Source organism: Tursiops truncatus, chromosome 7 (genome assembly GCF_011762595.2).
Source record: "Tursiops truncatus isolate mTurTru1 chromosome 7, mTurTru1.mat.Y, whole genome shotgun sequence".
Taxonomy (NCBI): domain Eukaryota; kingdom Metazoa; phylum Chordata; class Mammalia; order Artiodactyla; family Delphinidae; genus Tursiops; species Tursiops truncatus.
Genome location: NC_047040.1, coordinates 14,985,682 through 15,002,565, shown reverse-complemented (window position 1 = coordinate 15,002,565; position 16,884 = coordinate 14,985,682). Strand labels below are relative to the sequence as shown.

The 16,884-nt window shown below is 44.5% G+C and overlaps 1 protein-coding gene across 2 annotated transcripts in view; it reads left to right on the top strand.

The window, feature by feature from the left end:
* KCNE4 (potassium voltage-gated channel subfamily E regulatory subunit 4) overlaps positions 1–12,759 on the top strand; it is an 82,055-nt gene extending 69,296 nt beyond the window's left edge. Inside the window, exons 4-5 of one of the 2 annotated variants that reach the window (XM_073807203.1) lie at positions 9,559–9,663; positions 10,212–12,759. In XM_073807203.1, the coding sequence (XP_073663304.1) occupies positions 10,238–10,750 (513 nt within the window). In that variant the 5' untranslated portion in view covers positions 9,559–9,663; positions 10,212–10,237 and the 3' untranslated portion in view covers positions 10,751–12,759. Of the gene's footprint in view, positions 1–6,224; positions 9,664–10,211 lie in introns of those variants that run through there. The other variant, XM_073807204.1, reaches the window with a different exon arrangement.
* Positions 12,760–16,884: the final 4,125 nt, after the last annotated feature.

Below are 16,884 nucleotides of genomic sequence, written 5' to 3'. Positions count from 1 at the left end.
GCAAGAACATGAATTTGAACCTCTACCTTCAAATTCATGTTTGAAGGTATACAAAAATTACACCATATACACCATATACACCATATACAAAAATTAAATAAAAAATGAATCAAGGAACTAAATGTAAGAGCTAAAACTATAAAATTTTGGAAGGAAATACAGGTGTAAATCTTTTTGACCTTGGACAGGACAGCAATTTCTTAGATAAGATACCAAAAACACAGGCAACAAAAGGAAAAAGAGATTAACTGGACTTCATCAAAATTAAAAACTTTTGTGCGTGAAAGGCACTAATGAGAATATGAAAAGGCAACTCACAGAATGGGAGAAAATGTTTGCAAACCATATATCTGATAAGGTTTCATTATCCAGAATGTATAAAGCATTCTTACAACACAGCAATAAAAAGACAAAGAACCCAATTAAAAAAAAATGGGCAAAAGACTTGAATGGACATTTCTCAAAGAAGATACATAAATGGCCAATAAGCATATAAAAAGATGCTAAATATCTCTAGTCATTAGGAAAATGCATATCAAAACCACAATGAGAAACTACTTCATAACCACTAGGATAGTTATAATCAAATACAGAAAAATAACAAGTGTTGATGAGGATGTAAATCAACCGGAACCCTCAAAAATTGTTGTTAGGAATGTAAAGTTGTGTAGCCTCTGTGGAGAACAGTTTGGCGGTACTTTGAAAAATTGAACTTAGAATTCCTATATGATCCAGCAATTCCACTCCTAGGTATATACCCCAAAGAACTGAAAACATATGTTCAAACAAAAACCTATACATAAATATTTAGAGCAACATTATTCACAATAGACATAAAGTGGAAACCACCCAAATATCCATGAACGCATAAACAAAATGTGGTATGTCCATACAATGGAATATTATTCAGCCGTAAAAAGAAGGAAGTACTGATACATGTTATGACATGGATGAACCTTGAAGACATTATGCTGAGTGAAAGAAGTCAGTCACAAAGAACCACATATTGTGTGATTCTATTTCTAGGAAATGTTCAGAATAGGCAAATTCATAGAGACAGAAAGACGACTGGTGGTTGTGGGGAGTGGGAATGAGGTGACTGGTATTGGGTGTAGGGTTTGTTTTTGGCAGGATGAAAATGTTCTGGGATTAGATCGCGGTGGTGGTTGCAGAACATTATGAATAAGTTAAAAACCACTGAACTGTACACTTTAAGATGGTGAATGTTATGGTGTGCCAATGCTATCTCAATTAAAAATGTTAGGCACATTGCCCTGCCCTGGTCAGGACTAATAGTAACAGCTAAGTTATGGAGTGCTTAGTAGGTGCCAGACAACGTGCAACGTGCTTATACATGATCTAATTTAGTTCTTACAACCTTAGTCAAGGCACAGATGGGTTAAATAAATGGCCTAGGGCCACACAGCTGGTGCGTAGCAGAAAGTGGGACTCAAGTGCAGGCTTCTAATTCTGGAATCTGTGTTTCTAAACACTTTGTTGCTCTTCTACCCATTCTTTGCTGCTGCGGTGATGATTATTTTTCTTTGTACGCCTAGGTGGCTTGGATAATCTAACCAACCTTTTCTTAGACTGATGAAAGAGCTAAAATTTGCCCTGCTACTCCAGAGGAAAAACTTGACTCTTTACACCAGAAATAAAAGTGAAGGCATAGAGTACAGTTTCAAATGATCCTCAGATATTTTTGTCTTATAGAAAAAAAAGAAGAGTTCCTTTCCCAGGAGACTTGCCTCAAGGGCCTGGCCTTCTGGAGGTTGGGCTTGTGTTGCTAGTCATACTGTCGTAGCAGGGCTAATGAGCCCTCCTGCTCTCACGCTAGGCAGTCGCTGGAGTCTAAGGAGCGCCATGGTGATCCAGCACTCTGAGATCCCAGCCCTGCGTCTGCGCTGCTGGGAGCTGGAGTGTGATTCATTGTAGACAAATGTTCGGTCTTGTTCAAAGAGGAAGCCAGCATTATTCAGCCAGGGAGCTTAGGACCTGACAAAGCCCCAACGCCAGCCGCTGTTGTGCATCACTAATTTTTATTTTGACTTATTTCTTTGCAATCAATCACTTTTTTTTTGTTGTTTTGATCCTTTAATTTTATGAAATATGTATTAGTTAAGGTTGCAGGCCATATGTATTTATTTGACTAAACGAATCAGCGAATGAATAAATGAACAGTTATAGGCCAAGTGAATATATCATGAATCGAGGTTATGCGTAGCGGAGCATGGGGCCAGGACCATGACATGGGTTTGGCTGAAATTTCTGGGAATATTAATCTGAGACATCTAGCTCTGAGTCTCCCCAATTTATCATGTGACTTCCTCACTCCCCAGGACTCCCCTGGCAGGCTGGGGCTACATTCTCCTATCCTTATGCTCCCTATTCAGCAGGGATAATCTTTTCGGACACTGCTTCCTGCTTATGGGCAGGAGTGAAGTCTTTTTTGAGCTCAGAAGGAATGCTTCTCTCTCAGCCATCCAGCGTCCAGGTCTTCTTTCTCCTGGGTCGCTTGTGGGAAGCCGTGTGCCACTCTTTCCAATTGCTACCGTGTGTGAAGAGCTGGCTTTGGTATCTTTGGGTTCCAGCTGTGACCAGATAGGCAAAGCCTGCCTGCCTGACATTGCTGGGTGAGCCTTCCTTCATGAGCAGGGTGGACCCTGACTGCTTGTACAGCCATGGCTGGGGCTCTTCATGGCCTGTTGGCCTTGGGCTGCCCGGTGCTTTGGACTCCAGCTTCATCTCTTAATTTTAATTTTTAAACTTTACTGAGGAATAATTGACAAATATAATTGTATACATTTAAAGTGTACAAGGTGATACTTTGATACACATATAATTTGAATGATTTCCAAGAGCAAGGTAATTAACACATCTATCACCTCGCATAGGTAACATAGTTAACTTTGTGCGTGTGTGGTGAAAATGCTTAAGATCTACTCTCAACCACTTTTAAGTATACAGTACTGTATTATTAACTAGAGTCCATCTCTCAGTTTTTATTGGATTCTGTGGTATCATCTGATAATCTGGTACTTGGAAGGTGTAAGAAAATCTTTTAAGGGCTTCAAAACTTTCTTTCAAAGAGAGTCAGCTTTGCCCTCCTCAGCTGAAATCCCTGAAGCCCTTTATTAGCACACTTTTTCCATCATGCTCTGAAGCTGGTCCTGACCTCTTTATTAGCTGTGGTCAGAGGAAGTGACCCACAGCCATTGAGTAGTGTGTGTCCCAGAAATGGAGTACGTGTCTGGCGAGATTTCAATAGGTCTCCACATTTATAAAATTCTGCTCATGGTAGCCCTATTGGGTGGGTTCTTGTGAAAATTAAATGAGAAAGTCTGTGAAGAGTACTTAGCACCTTCTTTCTGTTATTCATTCAACAAATATTTCTAGAAGGTCTACCGTGGGCCAAGTACCCTTCTAGGTGCCGGGAATAAAATAGTGAACAACCACTTATGGTTCTTCAACTTAAATTTAAGATAATGCCATGGAGTGCCCCAAATATTGTCTTTCTGCATTTTTCTAATGTTCTTTAATATTTATGATAAATGAACTCTTGCTAGTTCTAGGCACAGATCCAAGCATTTTGCACACATAATCTTGTGATAAACAAGCAGGACTTGCAGGGTGTCATCGTAAAGCAAGCCTTTATGTTGAGTCCCACAGCTTCTTCAGACTCCTTCTCTAGGGCCAGCTCCTCCCCTGCCCTGTGATGGAAATCTGGGTGCAGATCCCACAACTTTTCTGGTCTCTCTTAGGTAATAAAAATCCCCTGGCTGCCCCTAGTTTCCCCAAACAGCCTCAGTTCAGTAATTAAAATGTTCATTCCCACATCATGGTCAAAAATCCTCAAGTTCATTTAAAGTTAAAGCTTCTTTTGCTACATCCCCTCCCCCTTCTATGTTCCCCCTTACCCCTTGGGCCTTGGGTAGACTGGGTGCCATTGGTGGACAGGGCTATGACCTCTGACCCCATTCCAGGCACTTCCTTTGGTTGTGGGGAATGCATTTCCTTTCTTAGCCTCTGGACTGTCGTCTTGGACAAGAGCTAGCCGTATCCCAGGTCTGTGTGCTCCCTTCTGTGTGGCACACATCTGGCCTATCCGAAACACTCCCATATCTTTTTCCTGACAAACTCTGGAAGCATGGGCTTCCCTAACTCAGGAACCTCTCTCCAGAGCTGGGGCCATAGTCCCCTTCTGGTTTTCCCAGGTGTGGAAATGAGCCCACTCCTCTGTGTCCAGCAGGTTGTAGGCTGTAGGGAACACTTAGACTCTCTGTCTGTCTGTCTCTCTCTTTTCTCTCACCTACTACAGTTCTGTTGCATAGTGCAAAAACTCAATAACTAGAAGAGACCGCATGGTATAGGTGTTAGAACCAAAGACTCTGGGTTCAAAGTCTCAGCCCTGGCTTCCGATGCCAGCTCTGACATGTACTAGCTGTGCGATGTTGGGCAGCCTACTCTATCCACTCTGTGCCTCAGTTTCCTGATCTGTATAAAATGGACGATAATAAAGCCTGTCTCCTAGAAAGTTTAGGACGATTAAATAAGATAAAATTTGTAAAGTGCTTAGAGCAGTTTCCGAGACATTTTAGGCACTACGCAAGTATTTGTTAAATAAATACCAGGTGAAAAATAGTCTGAATAATAAATAGCAAAGGCAAGTTAATGGCAAACTTACCAGGAAGGGATCTCTTTAATTTCAGGCATTCTGCGTTCTTTCATCCTAATCTCTTTTGGGTGATGTCCAAGTAGGATCTGCCTGCAGCCACGTCCCCCTGAGACATAGCTGGTATTATAGGAGGGACTGGAGGTCTTCTTAAACACTATAAGATACCCAGTCCTGTTTTATTCCAAGTGATAGAAATGCTAAAATGTATGTGTCTAGGGAGGGTGACTCAGGGCATTAGGAGGAATGACCACTGCAAGAGTTCCCAGACACAGTTTTTCAGAAAGGGTTTCTGGGAAAAACAAAATTAGGGTGGGCATTGAGGGTTTCATTTTTTAACACTCTACCAGCTCTGCAGCCTGGTTATCCCACATCTTGTTCTGTTCTGTTCCTTACTGTCTCCTCAGGACAGGGATGGCCTCATGGATTATGGGACATTTTTGAGTATCTTGAGACAATTAATTTTCCTACTCTTGACATGCCTGAGGGGGCTAAAACTGAAACACAGAGAAATTATGCAACTGAGCCAGTCACGTAGCATGGGTGGGGCTGAGCTGGGTCAGATCTCTGGACTCCAGATTTACGTTTAATCTGATGAGATTCACCACCGCACTATTATCCCAGCACGGAGTTTGTTTAGTCACAGAAGCTGCTAACATAATTTCAGAGATGTGTGGTCAGGGACCCTTGGGTCGTCGGGTGAAAATGACGTTACCAGGAAATTTTAAAACTTAAAGCTCTGGAGAAAGTTGTGTGTCACGATAAAGTTGGGGAAAAAAATCAAAACAAGACTAGAAGTCATTTGTATATATAAGCAAAAGGGAAATTGTTTCATTATAGAAAATATGGATATAGGATAAAGTTATTACTAGCTCACTGATAACTTCCAGAATATATTAAGGTTGGTGTAGCCTCCAACAATTAAGATAGCATGGGGCTTCCCTGGTGGTGCAGTGGTTGAGAGTCCGCCTGCCGTTGCAGAGGACACAGGTTCGTGCCCCCGTCCGGGAAGATCCCACATGCGGCAGAGCGGCAAAAAAAAAAAAAAAAATTAAAATTAAAAAAAAAAGATGAGTATTTTTTAAACTTCTTTTGAGTCTTCATAAAACTTTTAAAAAAGTGAATCCCTAGATGGTCAGATTCTCAAACATAAATGCAAACATGCAGTGATAAAGTGTTTCTTCCAAATCCATGCTATTTTTTTTTTTTTTTTTTGCGGTATGCAGGCCTTTCACTGTTGTGGCCTCTCCCGTTGCAGAGCACAGGCTCCAGACGCGCAGGCTCAGCAGCCATGGCTCACGGGCCCAGCCGCGCCATGGCATGTGGGATCTTCCTGGACCGGGGCACGAACCCATGTCCCCTGCATCGGCAGGTGGACTCCCAACCACTGCGCCACCAGGGAAGCCCAATCATCTTTTATCTTCTACTCTTTCTCAGTTCCTTTCCTGGTTCCCACTGAGTGAGGCAAAGAGTAGTGGAAAGAGAATGGGTTCTGGAATTATACAGACCTGTGGTCAAATCCTAACTCTACTACTAATGAGGTGGTCTTGAGCAATTTACTTAGTCTCTCTAACCTTCAGTTTCCTTATTTATGGAATAGTTATGGTGATACTTACCACACAGGGTTGAAGTAAGCAAAGCCTCTTCCAATGCCTGGTTCACAATAGACACTTAGCTGGGGATGGACCGCAGCATATTTTAGACTCATGAAAAACCCCAGTTCAAAATGGACTTATCAAAGGAGCATGACACTGATGCAAGGATAGATAGATAGATCCACAGAACAGATTAAAGAGTTCAGAAATGGACCAATTAAATGGTTAACTGATTTTTGACAAGGTCCCAAGATAATTCAATGGGAAAAAGGGTAGTCTTTTCAACCAATGGTGCTGGAGCAATTGGACACCCATATAAAAAAAGAAAATAAACCTTGACGCATACCTTGCATTATATACAAAAATTAACTTGAAATGGATCGTGAACCTAAATGTAAGAGCTAAAGCTATAAAACTTCAAGGAGAAAAATTGGAGAAAATCTTTGTGACCTTGGTTTATACAATATTTTTTTAGGATACAAAAAACACAAATCAGAAAAATTTTGATAAGTTGGACTTATCAGTATCAAGAAATGTTTGCTCTTCAAAAAGACGCTGCTAAGAAAATGGGAAGCCACAGACTAGGAGAAAATATTTGTAGAAAGGATTTATTTCTTTAACATTGCTGTCTCTTGATACTATGGTATAAAGTAGATGTAATCAATAATTCTTGTGTGTCCCCATCCTTGCCCTGATAGAGTGCACTTTCTAGATGCTTTTCTTTCCTCCCTGACTATTTATGTCATTATTCACTGCCATAATTCTCATAATATTTTTATGAGTGGGGGCTGGAGAGAAGACTGAGCTTCGTGTTGTGAGGCTGCAAGCCTTACATCTTAAATTCCGTCCTTGGTGGGAGAGAAAAGAGCAACAATGAAAAATATGAAGACAGGCACATGTCCAATCAGGAAGCAAACTGAAGCCCTTGGTAACAACAGGACACTGTCAACAATGACAACAAATAGCATAGACTGAGCATACACATTCCTCCAGATACGGTGCTAAGTGCTTAACTTGGATCATTTCACTTAACTGTAAGAGAAACATATGTAGGAGTCAGCACGAGGTCCCAGAGGCAGCAGGGACAGCAAGCAGGCCTCCAGCAGAGTTTCACTTGGGTTGTTCCCTCCGTGACACCTGCAATGGATTGCGTTCTTCCTATGTCCCGGTATTGCTTTATCCTTTGGATGCCATTCTAGATGCATCCATGTCTTTTCTTGGTTTTACCGTCTTGGGACTGTTGGCTTGGTTTTGAAGATTTATCTTGTTTGAAACTTCAGCCTCTGTTTGGCTCCTTGGCACCAGGCTTTGTACTTCCTTGTTCCTTAAGTCTGGTAACCCCTTTCCCACCTCCTCTCTGCCTCTTCAAAGCTTCCAAACTGCAATGTTTGACCATCCCTGGGTGATTTTTAATCTCATACATCCCAGGGTACATAATCAACACTACACGATCAACAGGCATTACTCTCATGGGTCTCTCTTGTTCTGGTGTCCCTGGCAAACCACGGTAGGCATAGCTGAAGAAGAAAGCCTTCAGGTACTTACAATAGGTACAGGTTGAAAAGGCCATGTCTACCTTGACCAAGGTAGCTGTGGAGCTTTTTAAGTAGATGTAACTCTGGGGATGTCTTTACTGGTGTGAGCAAAGTTCCAGTGTATGGATGATCTTGGAGTTGGAATGGTCAGCTGTCTATACCTGATAGCCAGCTGGGGACTTATGGGCCAGCAACGCCCAAACCACAAGGTGAGTAGACCAGTGGGGAAAACAGCAACGTGCACTCCTCATACTGCTTTTTCCACAGGTGTCCAAATAGAATTAGAGCCAGGCGCTACCCCAGTGGGTTCATGTAGCAGCAGTGGAAGTCCCCATGCTTGGGCTGTATATGTGCCTGATGGAGCAGAGGGATGGTACCATGTTTCCCTTCAGCTTCAATTTGACAACAGCAGGACCACAAGAGATGTCTTCCCTAGAGTAGATTCCCCAAGAGAGTCTGGCTGCAATTCACAGGCCACAGGCAACTGGGGGCAGAGCATTCTTCCTGCTTTACTTCAATTTAGGATGAAAGCTTCTCAGAATAAGCATCCCGGGCAGCAGATGGACTGACACCAAAGTCTTCAATCCCTTCGCCAATTTTTTTTTTTTTTTTTTTTTTTTTTTGCGGTACGCGGGCCTCTCACTGCTGTGGCCTCTCCTGTTGCGGAGCACAGGCTCCGGACGCGCAGGCTCAGCGGCCATGGCTCACGGGCCCAGCCGCTCTGTGGCATGTGGGATCTTCTTGGACCGGGGCACGAACCCGTGTCCCCTGCATCGGCAGGCGGACTCTCAACCACTGCGCCACCAGTGGAGCCCTCCCTTCACCAATTTTGATCTCTGTGACCATTTTAACACAGGGTCTGCTAGGTTTTAAAAGCTTGAACTGTGCTCAGTTGCTTCACCAGAAGAATCCCTGCTCCTCCCCTGACAGCAAAGAGATGTGTGAATGTCTCTGTGTGATGCCCCGGAGGAGCAGTTATGCGTCGTAGAACTGGAGAAAAATTTGCCTACAGTATCTTGCGCTGTAACCTGTTTCCACTTCACACAGACTATTGGAAAGCATCTGGAAGATATATATCTATTATTGTTAACAAAATAGATTTATGAGCGTTAGGAGATTATGATGCAGAAGACAGGTAGAATCTCTCTGTGTTTTTAAAGGGCTAACCCACACTCACCAGCCTTAAATCTTAGAATGATTAAGCTGACAGGGACTCAAAAGCTCGCACAGTTCATATAATTCTACATTTTGAAGCCCCCTACGTCCAACAGTTTCACAGATCAGGAACCTGAGGTAAGGAAAGGTTCAGTGAGGCTTTATTACATTTGCATAGTCAGCGGAAGAGCTGAAACTTAAGCCCTGGTTCCCTGACAGTAAATCCTGTGCTGCTTGCAACTATCTTTTATCTAGATGATGGTATTTGTCTGTCTCTGAAAACCTTGAGAGACATCATGGTTATTCCCCAAGAGGGAGATGAAGCGTGATCTAATTTTCAATGAGAGTGGACTTTGGGGGAACAGTTCCAGCTGGGCACATTGTTTTATCCTTTTTCATGGCCACCTGAAAACTTTGGCTGGGTGCTGGCAGGGTGGGAAGCTGTTTCTGCTTCCCAGTCTTTTTCTGTTCACAGCTGCAAAGTTCAGTGAGTTGAACTGCCGTGCTGTGAGTTCACTGTTCACTCTGCCACGACCAACCTCTGTTGTAAATTTTCCTCCCTGAACACGTGACGATGTATTTCTTGACTGTATATCCCAAGGGCGGCAGCGGAACTGTCAGAGCGCCGAGCCGCACACGGAGCAAGAAGTCTCTTGGACTTGACGATCTAGGAATTCAGGACTTGGGACAAATTTGCCAGCCCTTGGTAAGTTAGCAACGCTGCTTTGCTTCGGAAACATAACGAAAGGATATTTCTAGCAATTTGTAGATGCAGTTTTCTTTTCCTTTCTTTTTTTCCTAAGGAAATTGTGTCCTGAATTAGAAATAGTTTTACGTTTGAAAGCAAAATGCAAACTTTTTTTTCTGCTCAATCAGTTCAAATAGTTTCCCCGTGATTAAGATGTTATTTCTTTTCTCTATGCACCCTTGTCTTACACTGATCGTTTTTCTTTTAAAATGATAAAAGCGAAGCTTTTTACATGCTCCCTTTATGAAATAAAAATATGATGGACATGTATACACGAAAAATAAAAGTCTTCCTCTCATTCCCTCCCACCTCCCCGAGTCCCCATGCACCCCAGCTCCTCGCAGCTGACCCCTGTTAACTGTTTGGTGGGACCTCTTGCAGCTATTTCTCCACGCAGCTTTACGCTTTTTTGATATTGCAGTTCCACAAATCTCGTGCTCGCCCTCCTTCCTCCCTGCACTGTGGCCGCCCCGTGGGAGAGTTCTAACCTGCACGTTTCTCCCCAGACCCTGGCTGTGTGAGCAGAGCTTCAATGCTGAAGATGGAGCCTCTGAACAGCACGCATGCTAGCACCGCAGCCCCCAGCGGCCCCCTCGAGTCCCATGTGCCGGGCAGCGGCAGCGGCAACGGCAACGAATACTTCTACGTTCTGGTGGTCATGTCCTTCTACGGCATTTTCTTGATTGGAATCATGCTGGGCTACGTGAAATCCAAGAGGCGGGAGAAGAAATCCAGCCTCCTGCTGCTGTACAAAGACGAAGAGAGGCTCTGGGGGGAGGCCATGAAGCCGCTGCCCACCACGTCCGGCCTGAGGTCGGTGCAGGTGCCCATGGTGCTGAACGTGCTGCAGGAGAGCGTGGCGCCCGCCCTGTCCTGCACCCTCTGCTCCGTGGAAGGAGACAGCGTGAGTTCCGAGTCCTCCTCGCCCGACGTGCACCTCACCATCCAGGAGGAGGCGGCGGACGACGAGCTGGAGGAGACTTCGGAGACGCCCCTCAACGAAAGCAGCGAAGGCTCCTCGGAGAACATCCACCAGAACTCCTAGCACCCCCAGGACCTCTGGAGGAGGCCCCATCAGCCAGCACCCTTAGAGCGAGGAAGGGCACTTTTTGCGTCTGGTTTCACCTTTGCAGGGCAACTGCCGCTTTCAGGAGACCCTCGGCAAGCCCCTGAATGGGGGTGGGGGGTGGGGGACAAGTCTCAGGCGGAGCCAGCAGCAGCCCGCAGTCCACGACGCGCCTGTGGTGTGGACGTGCCGCTGAAACAGCCCTGAAGATGTGCAGTGTGTACCTTTCCTTGGGATCTGGGGGTCGGGGTTCCTGTGCAGAATTCGGCAGGTCGATGTGCTTGCGGTTGTCTCCTCACGGGATGCCCTGGGTAACACCTGCAACATCTGCCCACTCCCAGGGCTGCCAAATGCCTAGGGCATCCTGAGGGACTAGTTTCCATTTGACAATTTGCCTAGAGCTTTGTTCTTCTACATCTGATTGGCTGTAAGTACCTCTACTGCGAACCTGTGGCTTTAGTTCCCCCTGGGGTTACAGAGCTTCTTTTAGAGGTCTTTTGGGTTAGAGGGGGGATATTTGACGGAGGATTTTTGATGGGAGGGAGCTGGAGATCTGAATCTGGTCCATTTGCATTCTGTAAGGAAAAAATAGGCAATTTTTAAACCTGTTAACGTTGGCTGGGATTATAAAACGAATCTGCTATTTTGACCCTTTGTCTAACCTGTGGCTTTGAACTCTGATCTGGGACCATCCGGCATCACATGCTGACATGACATCTTTTTGCTTGGAAGGGCTTCCCCAGAATCTAACCTGCACTCCGAACAGCCATGCAGGGAAGCTTCCCAATCTTTCCAGAAGGGGTGATGGTGAGGTTGAACAAACCCAAACCGTTAGCTCCGCTGCTGCTTTTTTTTTTCCCAGCCCAGTTTTCTGAGCTGGGAGAGGATATAATGTGGGCCTCCACAGCATGGCATTTCTTCACGTAGCTGAGACTTAGAAGGGCATACTCCGGTGAGACTGTGCAGAGCTGGGGTCCAAGTTCTCTGTTTCTTAATACTGAGCCCCGAATCTGATTTGCTGTGTGGTCCTGGGCATGTCATCCAGAGGCTTACTGCCTTCCTGAGATTCCTGATGATCTAGATCCCCAGAGGGCTGGGAGGATGTCTTTAGGTTTTAAGACTCTGCGATGAATCCTACGTGGCCTGGTGTGAGGAAGTTTGGACAAAATATTTCCCCCTTGGCCAGTTAGTCTGAAAAAGGATCTGCTTAAAGGGGCAGTTGGAGACGGAGAACACATGTAGCTGGGAAATCCAGGGTGAATCACTAACCAATCCCTGCTGTCACTTTGCCAGCAGTGAATCAAAGAGGCAGATACCACATTTCACTCTGCAGGCTGTCTGGGGAGTGGACTATTAACGCTCCAGTTAAGGGAATGAGACATCTAAGAGAAAATGCTCAGGAATGCTTGGTAATGTTTCCCTGTATTCCTGTGGTCAGTCGCTTTGCAGCAGACGCTTTAGGCCCTTGAAGACAAGGCAGAAGAGAAACACACCAAAAGGTCAAATTTAATTCTAGTAAAAACAAAAACTATTTTTTTTTTTTTAATACGCTCTCCCTGGATTGGAGACAGCAATAACTACTGTTCCCATGGAAGGGTTAACAGTGTAGGAGCTGGCTTATCAGTTCGCCTTAACACAGTGCTAGAGGAAATTTATGTTTGGGGGAAAAAAGGTCCTCCGTTCACTTTAAAATTCAGAGTGTGGATTTACTCCAAAGGGGGCTGTTTAAGGTGAAAGAAGCCAAGTTAAGTTTGGCCCCTTGCCTGGAATCACTTGAATTCTGAAACTTTACTGCGATGGACATGTGCGTTGTCACATTTTCCATTGCTTAATCCTGAAGTTTGGTGCAAGTCTATCTGCGCCTATTAAAAAGTGATGTATATACTTCCTTCTTATTCTATTAAGTTGTACAAAATTGTCTTCTGTATTTAACAGTTTGTAATTTTCACAGTATTTTTTAATTTAAATAAACACATTTTCCCTAGGAAGTTATGCGTTTTCTTTGATCCGTCGATATAACTCCTAATTTCGAAGACATCCCAGATGCATTTTTCCAAGACATCTCTGAATCTGGATCATCTTCCAAGTCAGACTCCCATGAAGGCGTATCTTATTTCTGCCTAAATCGTAAAGTGAGCAGGGCTAGGTTCTTCCTTCCTTTGATATGCTTTGCAATGAATAAAAAATAAGCTGTACTTAGGTCTTACGTCCACTTCTGTTTTTAAATTTGGTGGCCGTGGGGTGAACATGCAGTGACATGACAACTGTTGTGAAGATGTTCTTCCAAATTTGGTTGCAAGAAAACCTTGGATTTACATGTTGCCTGGACAAATATTATCCACACGTGGCCACAGCGGCACAGACGAATGGGCAGGGAACTGCTGTATGTAGATGTTGTATATTCATTCGTATACCCATATACATAATGGGGAGGGAGATTTTTGTGTACACACAAGCTTACGAACGTACCTACGCACACAGGCCATGAGTTAGGGCTGGCCCTCTCTCCTCTCACCGTCACCTCCACATGAAGACTGACTGTCTATGTCTAGGTCCCTCCCCCTGGTCTTGCTATAGCTCTGAGCACAGCCAGCTTGTCTCCTTTAAGATTCTATTTGCACAGTTGGAAACGCTAAAGAAAAATTACCCAAACCGGTGACCCACTTTGAATTAAGCAGATGGTAGACAGTGGCCTGACGTTTATGTTTCTCCACTTCCTGTGTGTTTGGTTTTCCTGTCTGAAGTAAATGTTTCCCTTAGGTTCACAAATAACTGTCTCCCTAAAGGACTTATCTGGCAAAGGTACAGGGGAGCCTGGATGCTTCCCATATCAAGCATCTCAATCCACCAGTTGGTACTTTGACAGTGTAAGATGAGAAGATTATTTTAAAAGACAAGGAAGCTCTTCAATTTATCCCAGCTTAATGTCATTCTTGGGGAGGAAATAGTTAAGGAAGAAACTTTTTACCATGGGCGGAGGAAGAGGGAATTCTAAACTCTAATTGTCCTAAAAATATGCAGAGTACACTATGTCGTTTTAACGGAATATTTGTTTTCTTAAAAAAAACAAAAAACAAAAAAAACAAAAAACAAAAAAACTTCTAAGCAGAACCTAAGGCCCAAGGGGTTTAGTCTGTGTGGATTTACTCATGCATGTGAGAAACTGAGAAGGGAATTTGGCCCCATGCACCTAGGATATTAGAACCATATTTTAAAGCACTTAAATGTTAGGGATGAGGTAAATGGATCGTCCTGCTTGCTCCATACTGTTCTAATTACACCTTTGTACGTCAAAGTCAGGCAGGGATGCTGCAGAGAAAACGATTTCTTTCATGGGCAGAATCATGGGATCAAAACTACCAGGAAAGGCTGAAGCTGGGCCAAGGAGTGAGTGCTCTTGGCCTGTGATTCTGGTTGGAAAGTAGACCCCATGGTACATTTGAGAGCTGCAACTGGAGGGTTTTGTGGTCAGGCACGCACTTTCAAGGCTCAGCTGAAGAAGGGTCATTTATCATCCTATAAAACGCTGCTCTGATCCTAGACATAGTGGAACAGACAGAACATTGAGCTTACAATGCAATGAATTCTCTAGTTTGAGAGCATACATTTGCTTAATCATTTCACCCAGAATCCAGGCACCCTGTTGGAGGAAATCACAGGGAGTATCATGGGTCATGGGACAGGAGGTGGAGTCTAGGGCTGGAGGGACCCATGTCAGCTGACTAACCAGGATGGTGGCTCAGGCAGGGGTTGGACCACAGGAAGGCAGGGCGGAAGTGGAGCTTCCGTAGAGGCTGCCATGTTGCTCTGTAGCTCTGGGGAAGGTACCCATCCTCTCTGACGTGCAGGCTCTGTCTTTCAACATGAGGACATGCAGGCCTTCCTCTTCGGGGAGCTGCTAATGAAAAGCATGGTGAAGCATCCTGAGCAATACTGAACACAGCATGAAACTTAAAAGGAACTAACGGAAAAGCAGCTCCGGGCTTCTCCTTTTAAAAATGTATCCCGGGCGTACATCTGCAAATAAAGTTGCTGAAACCTCCTCTTCTGTGCACGGTTTCCTCAGGAGACAGTGATGTTCAGGGAAATGACACAATTTGCCAGAGGAGAAGGGTCATAAGAGAGAAAAACCACTGTTCAGTTCTGCCTTTCCCCATTTCTGAAATGTTTCCTCCCACATAGGAAGGAACAGTTTGGGATGTGAGCTGTTACCATGGAGATAGCCAGCCAAGGTCACTTGTTTGAAGGAGCCCACGTGAAGGCCACATGGCACTGAATCATTACGGCGACTTTATGAAGTTGGGATTTGGTCCTTGACTCAGACAGCAAGCTTTGAGCCCGCAGCAGCCTCCATTCATGGCACGGAGGAGGGGACGTAGGGAGAACAGACACACACACACACACACACACGCACACACCACCCTGCACAGCCCCATCACCCATCATTCTCCTTGCACTTCCCGTGCTCCATTCAATATGGGGCAAGATTTTGTTCTCCCAACTCTAGGAATTTATTTTCTTACGTTGAATTTTTTTTTTTTTTTTTTGCTAAGAAACATGATCAAAGAATCCTTCGCATAAGTAGCTATACATTGTTCTGTCCTTAATGATTTTTCACCCCCTGTTCCGAGATGGTGAATGACAAGTTCTCTCTCATCTTAGTCAATTCTGGCTGCTGTAACAAAGTACCATATTCTGGTCGGTGGAGAGACAGCAGAAATTTATTTCTCACAGTTCTGCAAGTGCTAGCATGGATGTGCTCTGGTGAGGACCCTCTTCTGGTCTGCAGGTGGCTGACTTCTTATTGTGTCCTCATGTGGCCGAAGGAGAGCAAGCTAGCTCTCTGGCCTCTTCTTGGAAGAGCACTAATCTCATTCATGAGGGCTCCACCTTCATGACCTAATGACCTTCAAAGGCCCTATCTCCAAATTCCATCACACTGGGGATTAGATTCAACATATGAATGTTGGGGGGACGCAGATATTCAGTCCATAACATCTCTTTTCCCAACCTCCCTCCCTGTTATCCCCTCTCACTTCCTTCCATTACACAAAAGGAAGGAAAAACCGAGTAACCACAATGCATGATAAGCTCTTACTGCGTGCCAAGCATACACTTCACCCGGTTGTTACAATCCTGTGCTTTAAGCTTATACCTTCTTCTAGGTACTTCACTAGATGCTGGGGAAAATGTAACACCTGCCCAGTCCCCCAAGAGGTCATAGTTTCCATGTAGACAAGTTCCAATAAAAATACCTCTGATTCTGGTTAATTTATAACATTAGTTGAGAATTTCTGTGTGCAGGGTCTTCTGGATGTCAGAATACACAGCTTGTATCTTTGAACAGGTTGAGGGCACAGTGGTGTTATTAAATGGACAAAATATACTGTTTACCTAATATTTGCTTTGCTCTGTGATGGGTGCTTTCCCCTTGATTATCTTATTTAATCGTCCCAAGGAAACTCTGAGCTAGGTCTCTAATACTCTTAATGTACATATGAAATTTTAGGATCAAGGAAGTTGTAGGTCAATGTAATGAATGATCAGGGTTCCAATGAAGGTCTTTTGATATACAGTCTGGTGTTCTTTAAATCACTAGGAAGCAGAGAGACTCAGAATCTAATCCGTCCCAGGCATTAGGTGACTCTGTGACATTACATATGTTGCTCAACCTTATGGGCACATTTCGTGTTTCCTGACTAGTAAAATGGAGATAGTAATATCTTCCCTCCTGACTTCAAAACATTGTCAGGGGGCTTCCCTGGTGGCGCAGTGGTTGGGAATCTGCCTGCCGATGCGGGGGACGCGAGTTCGTGCCCCGATCCGGGAGAATCCCACATGCCGCTGAGCGGCTGGGCCCGTTAGCCATGGCCGCTGGGCCTGCGCGTCCGGAGCCCCGCGTACCGCAAAAAACAAAAAACAAACAAACAAAAAAACATTGTCAGAACTGCTTAGGAAGCAGCTGGAAAAATACAAAATCTTCTTATAGGGACATTAATCTCTTTGTCTTGGATAGGAGGCTGTGTGTAGACATCACTAGCATTCATCAATATCCAGTTCTTCTCCCCTTCTGAGAACGCAGAAATTTCCACTTCTCAGCCCCTTCTCTTGCC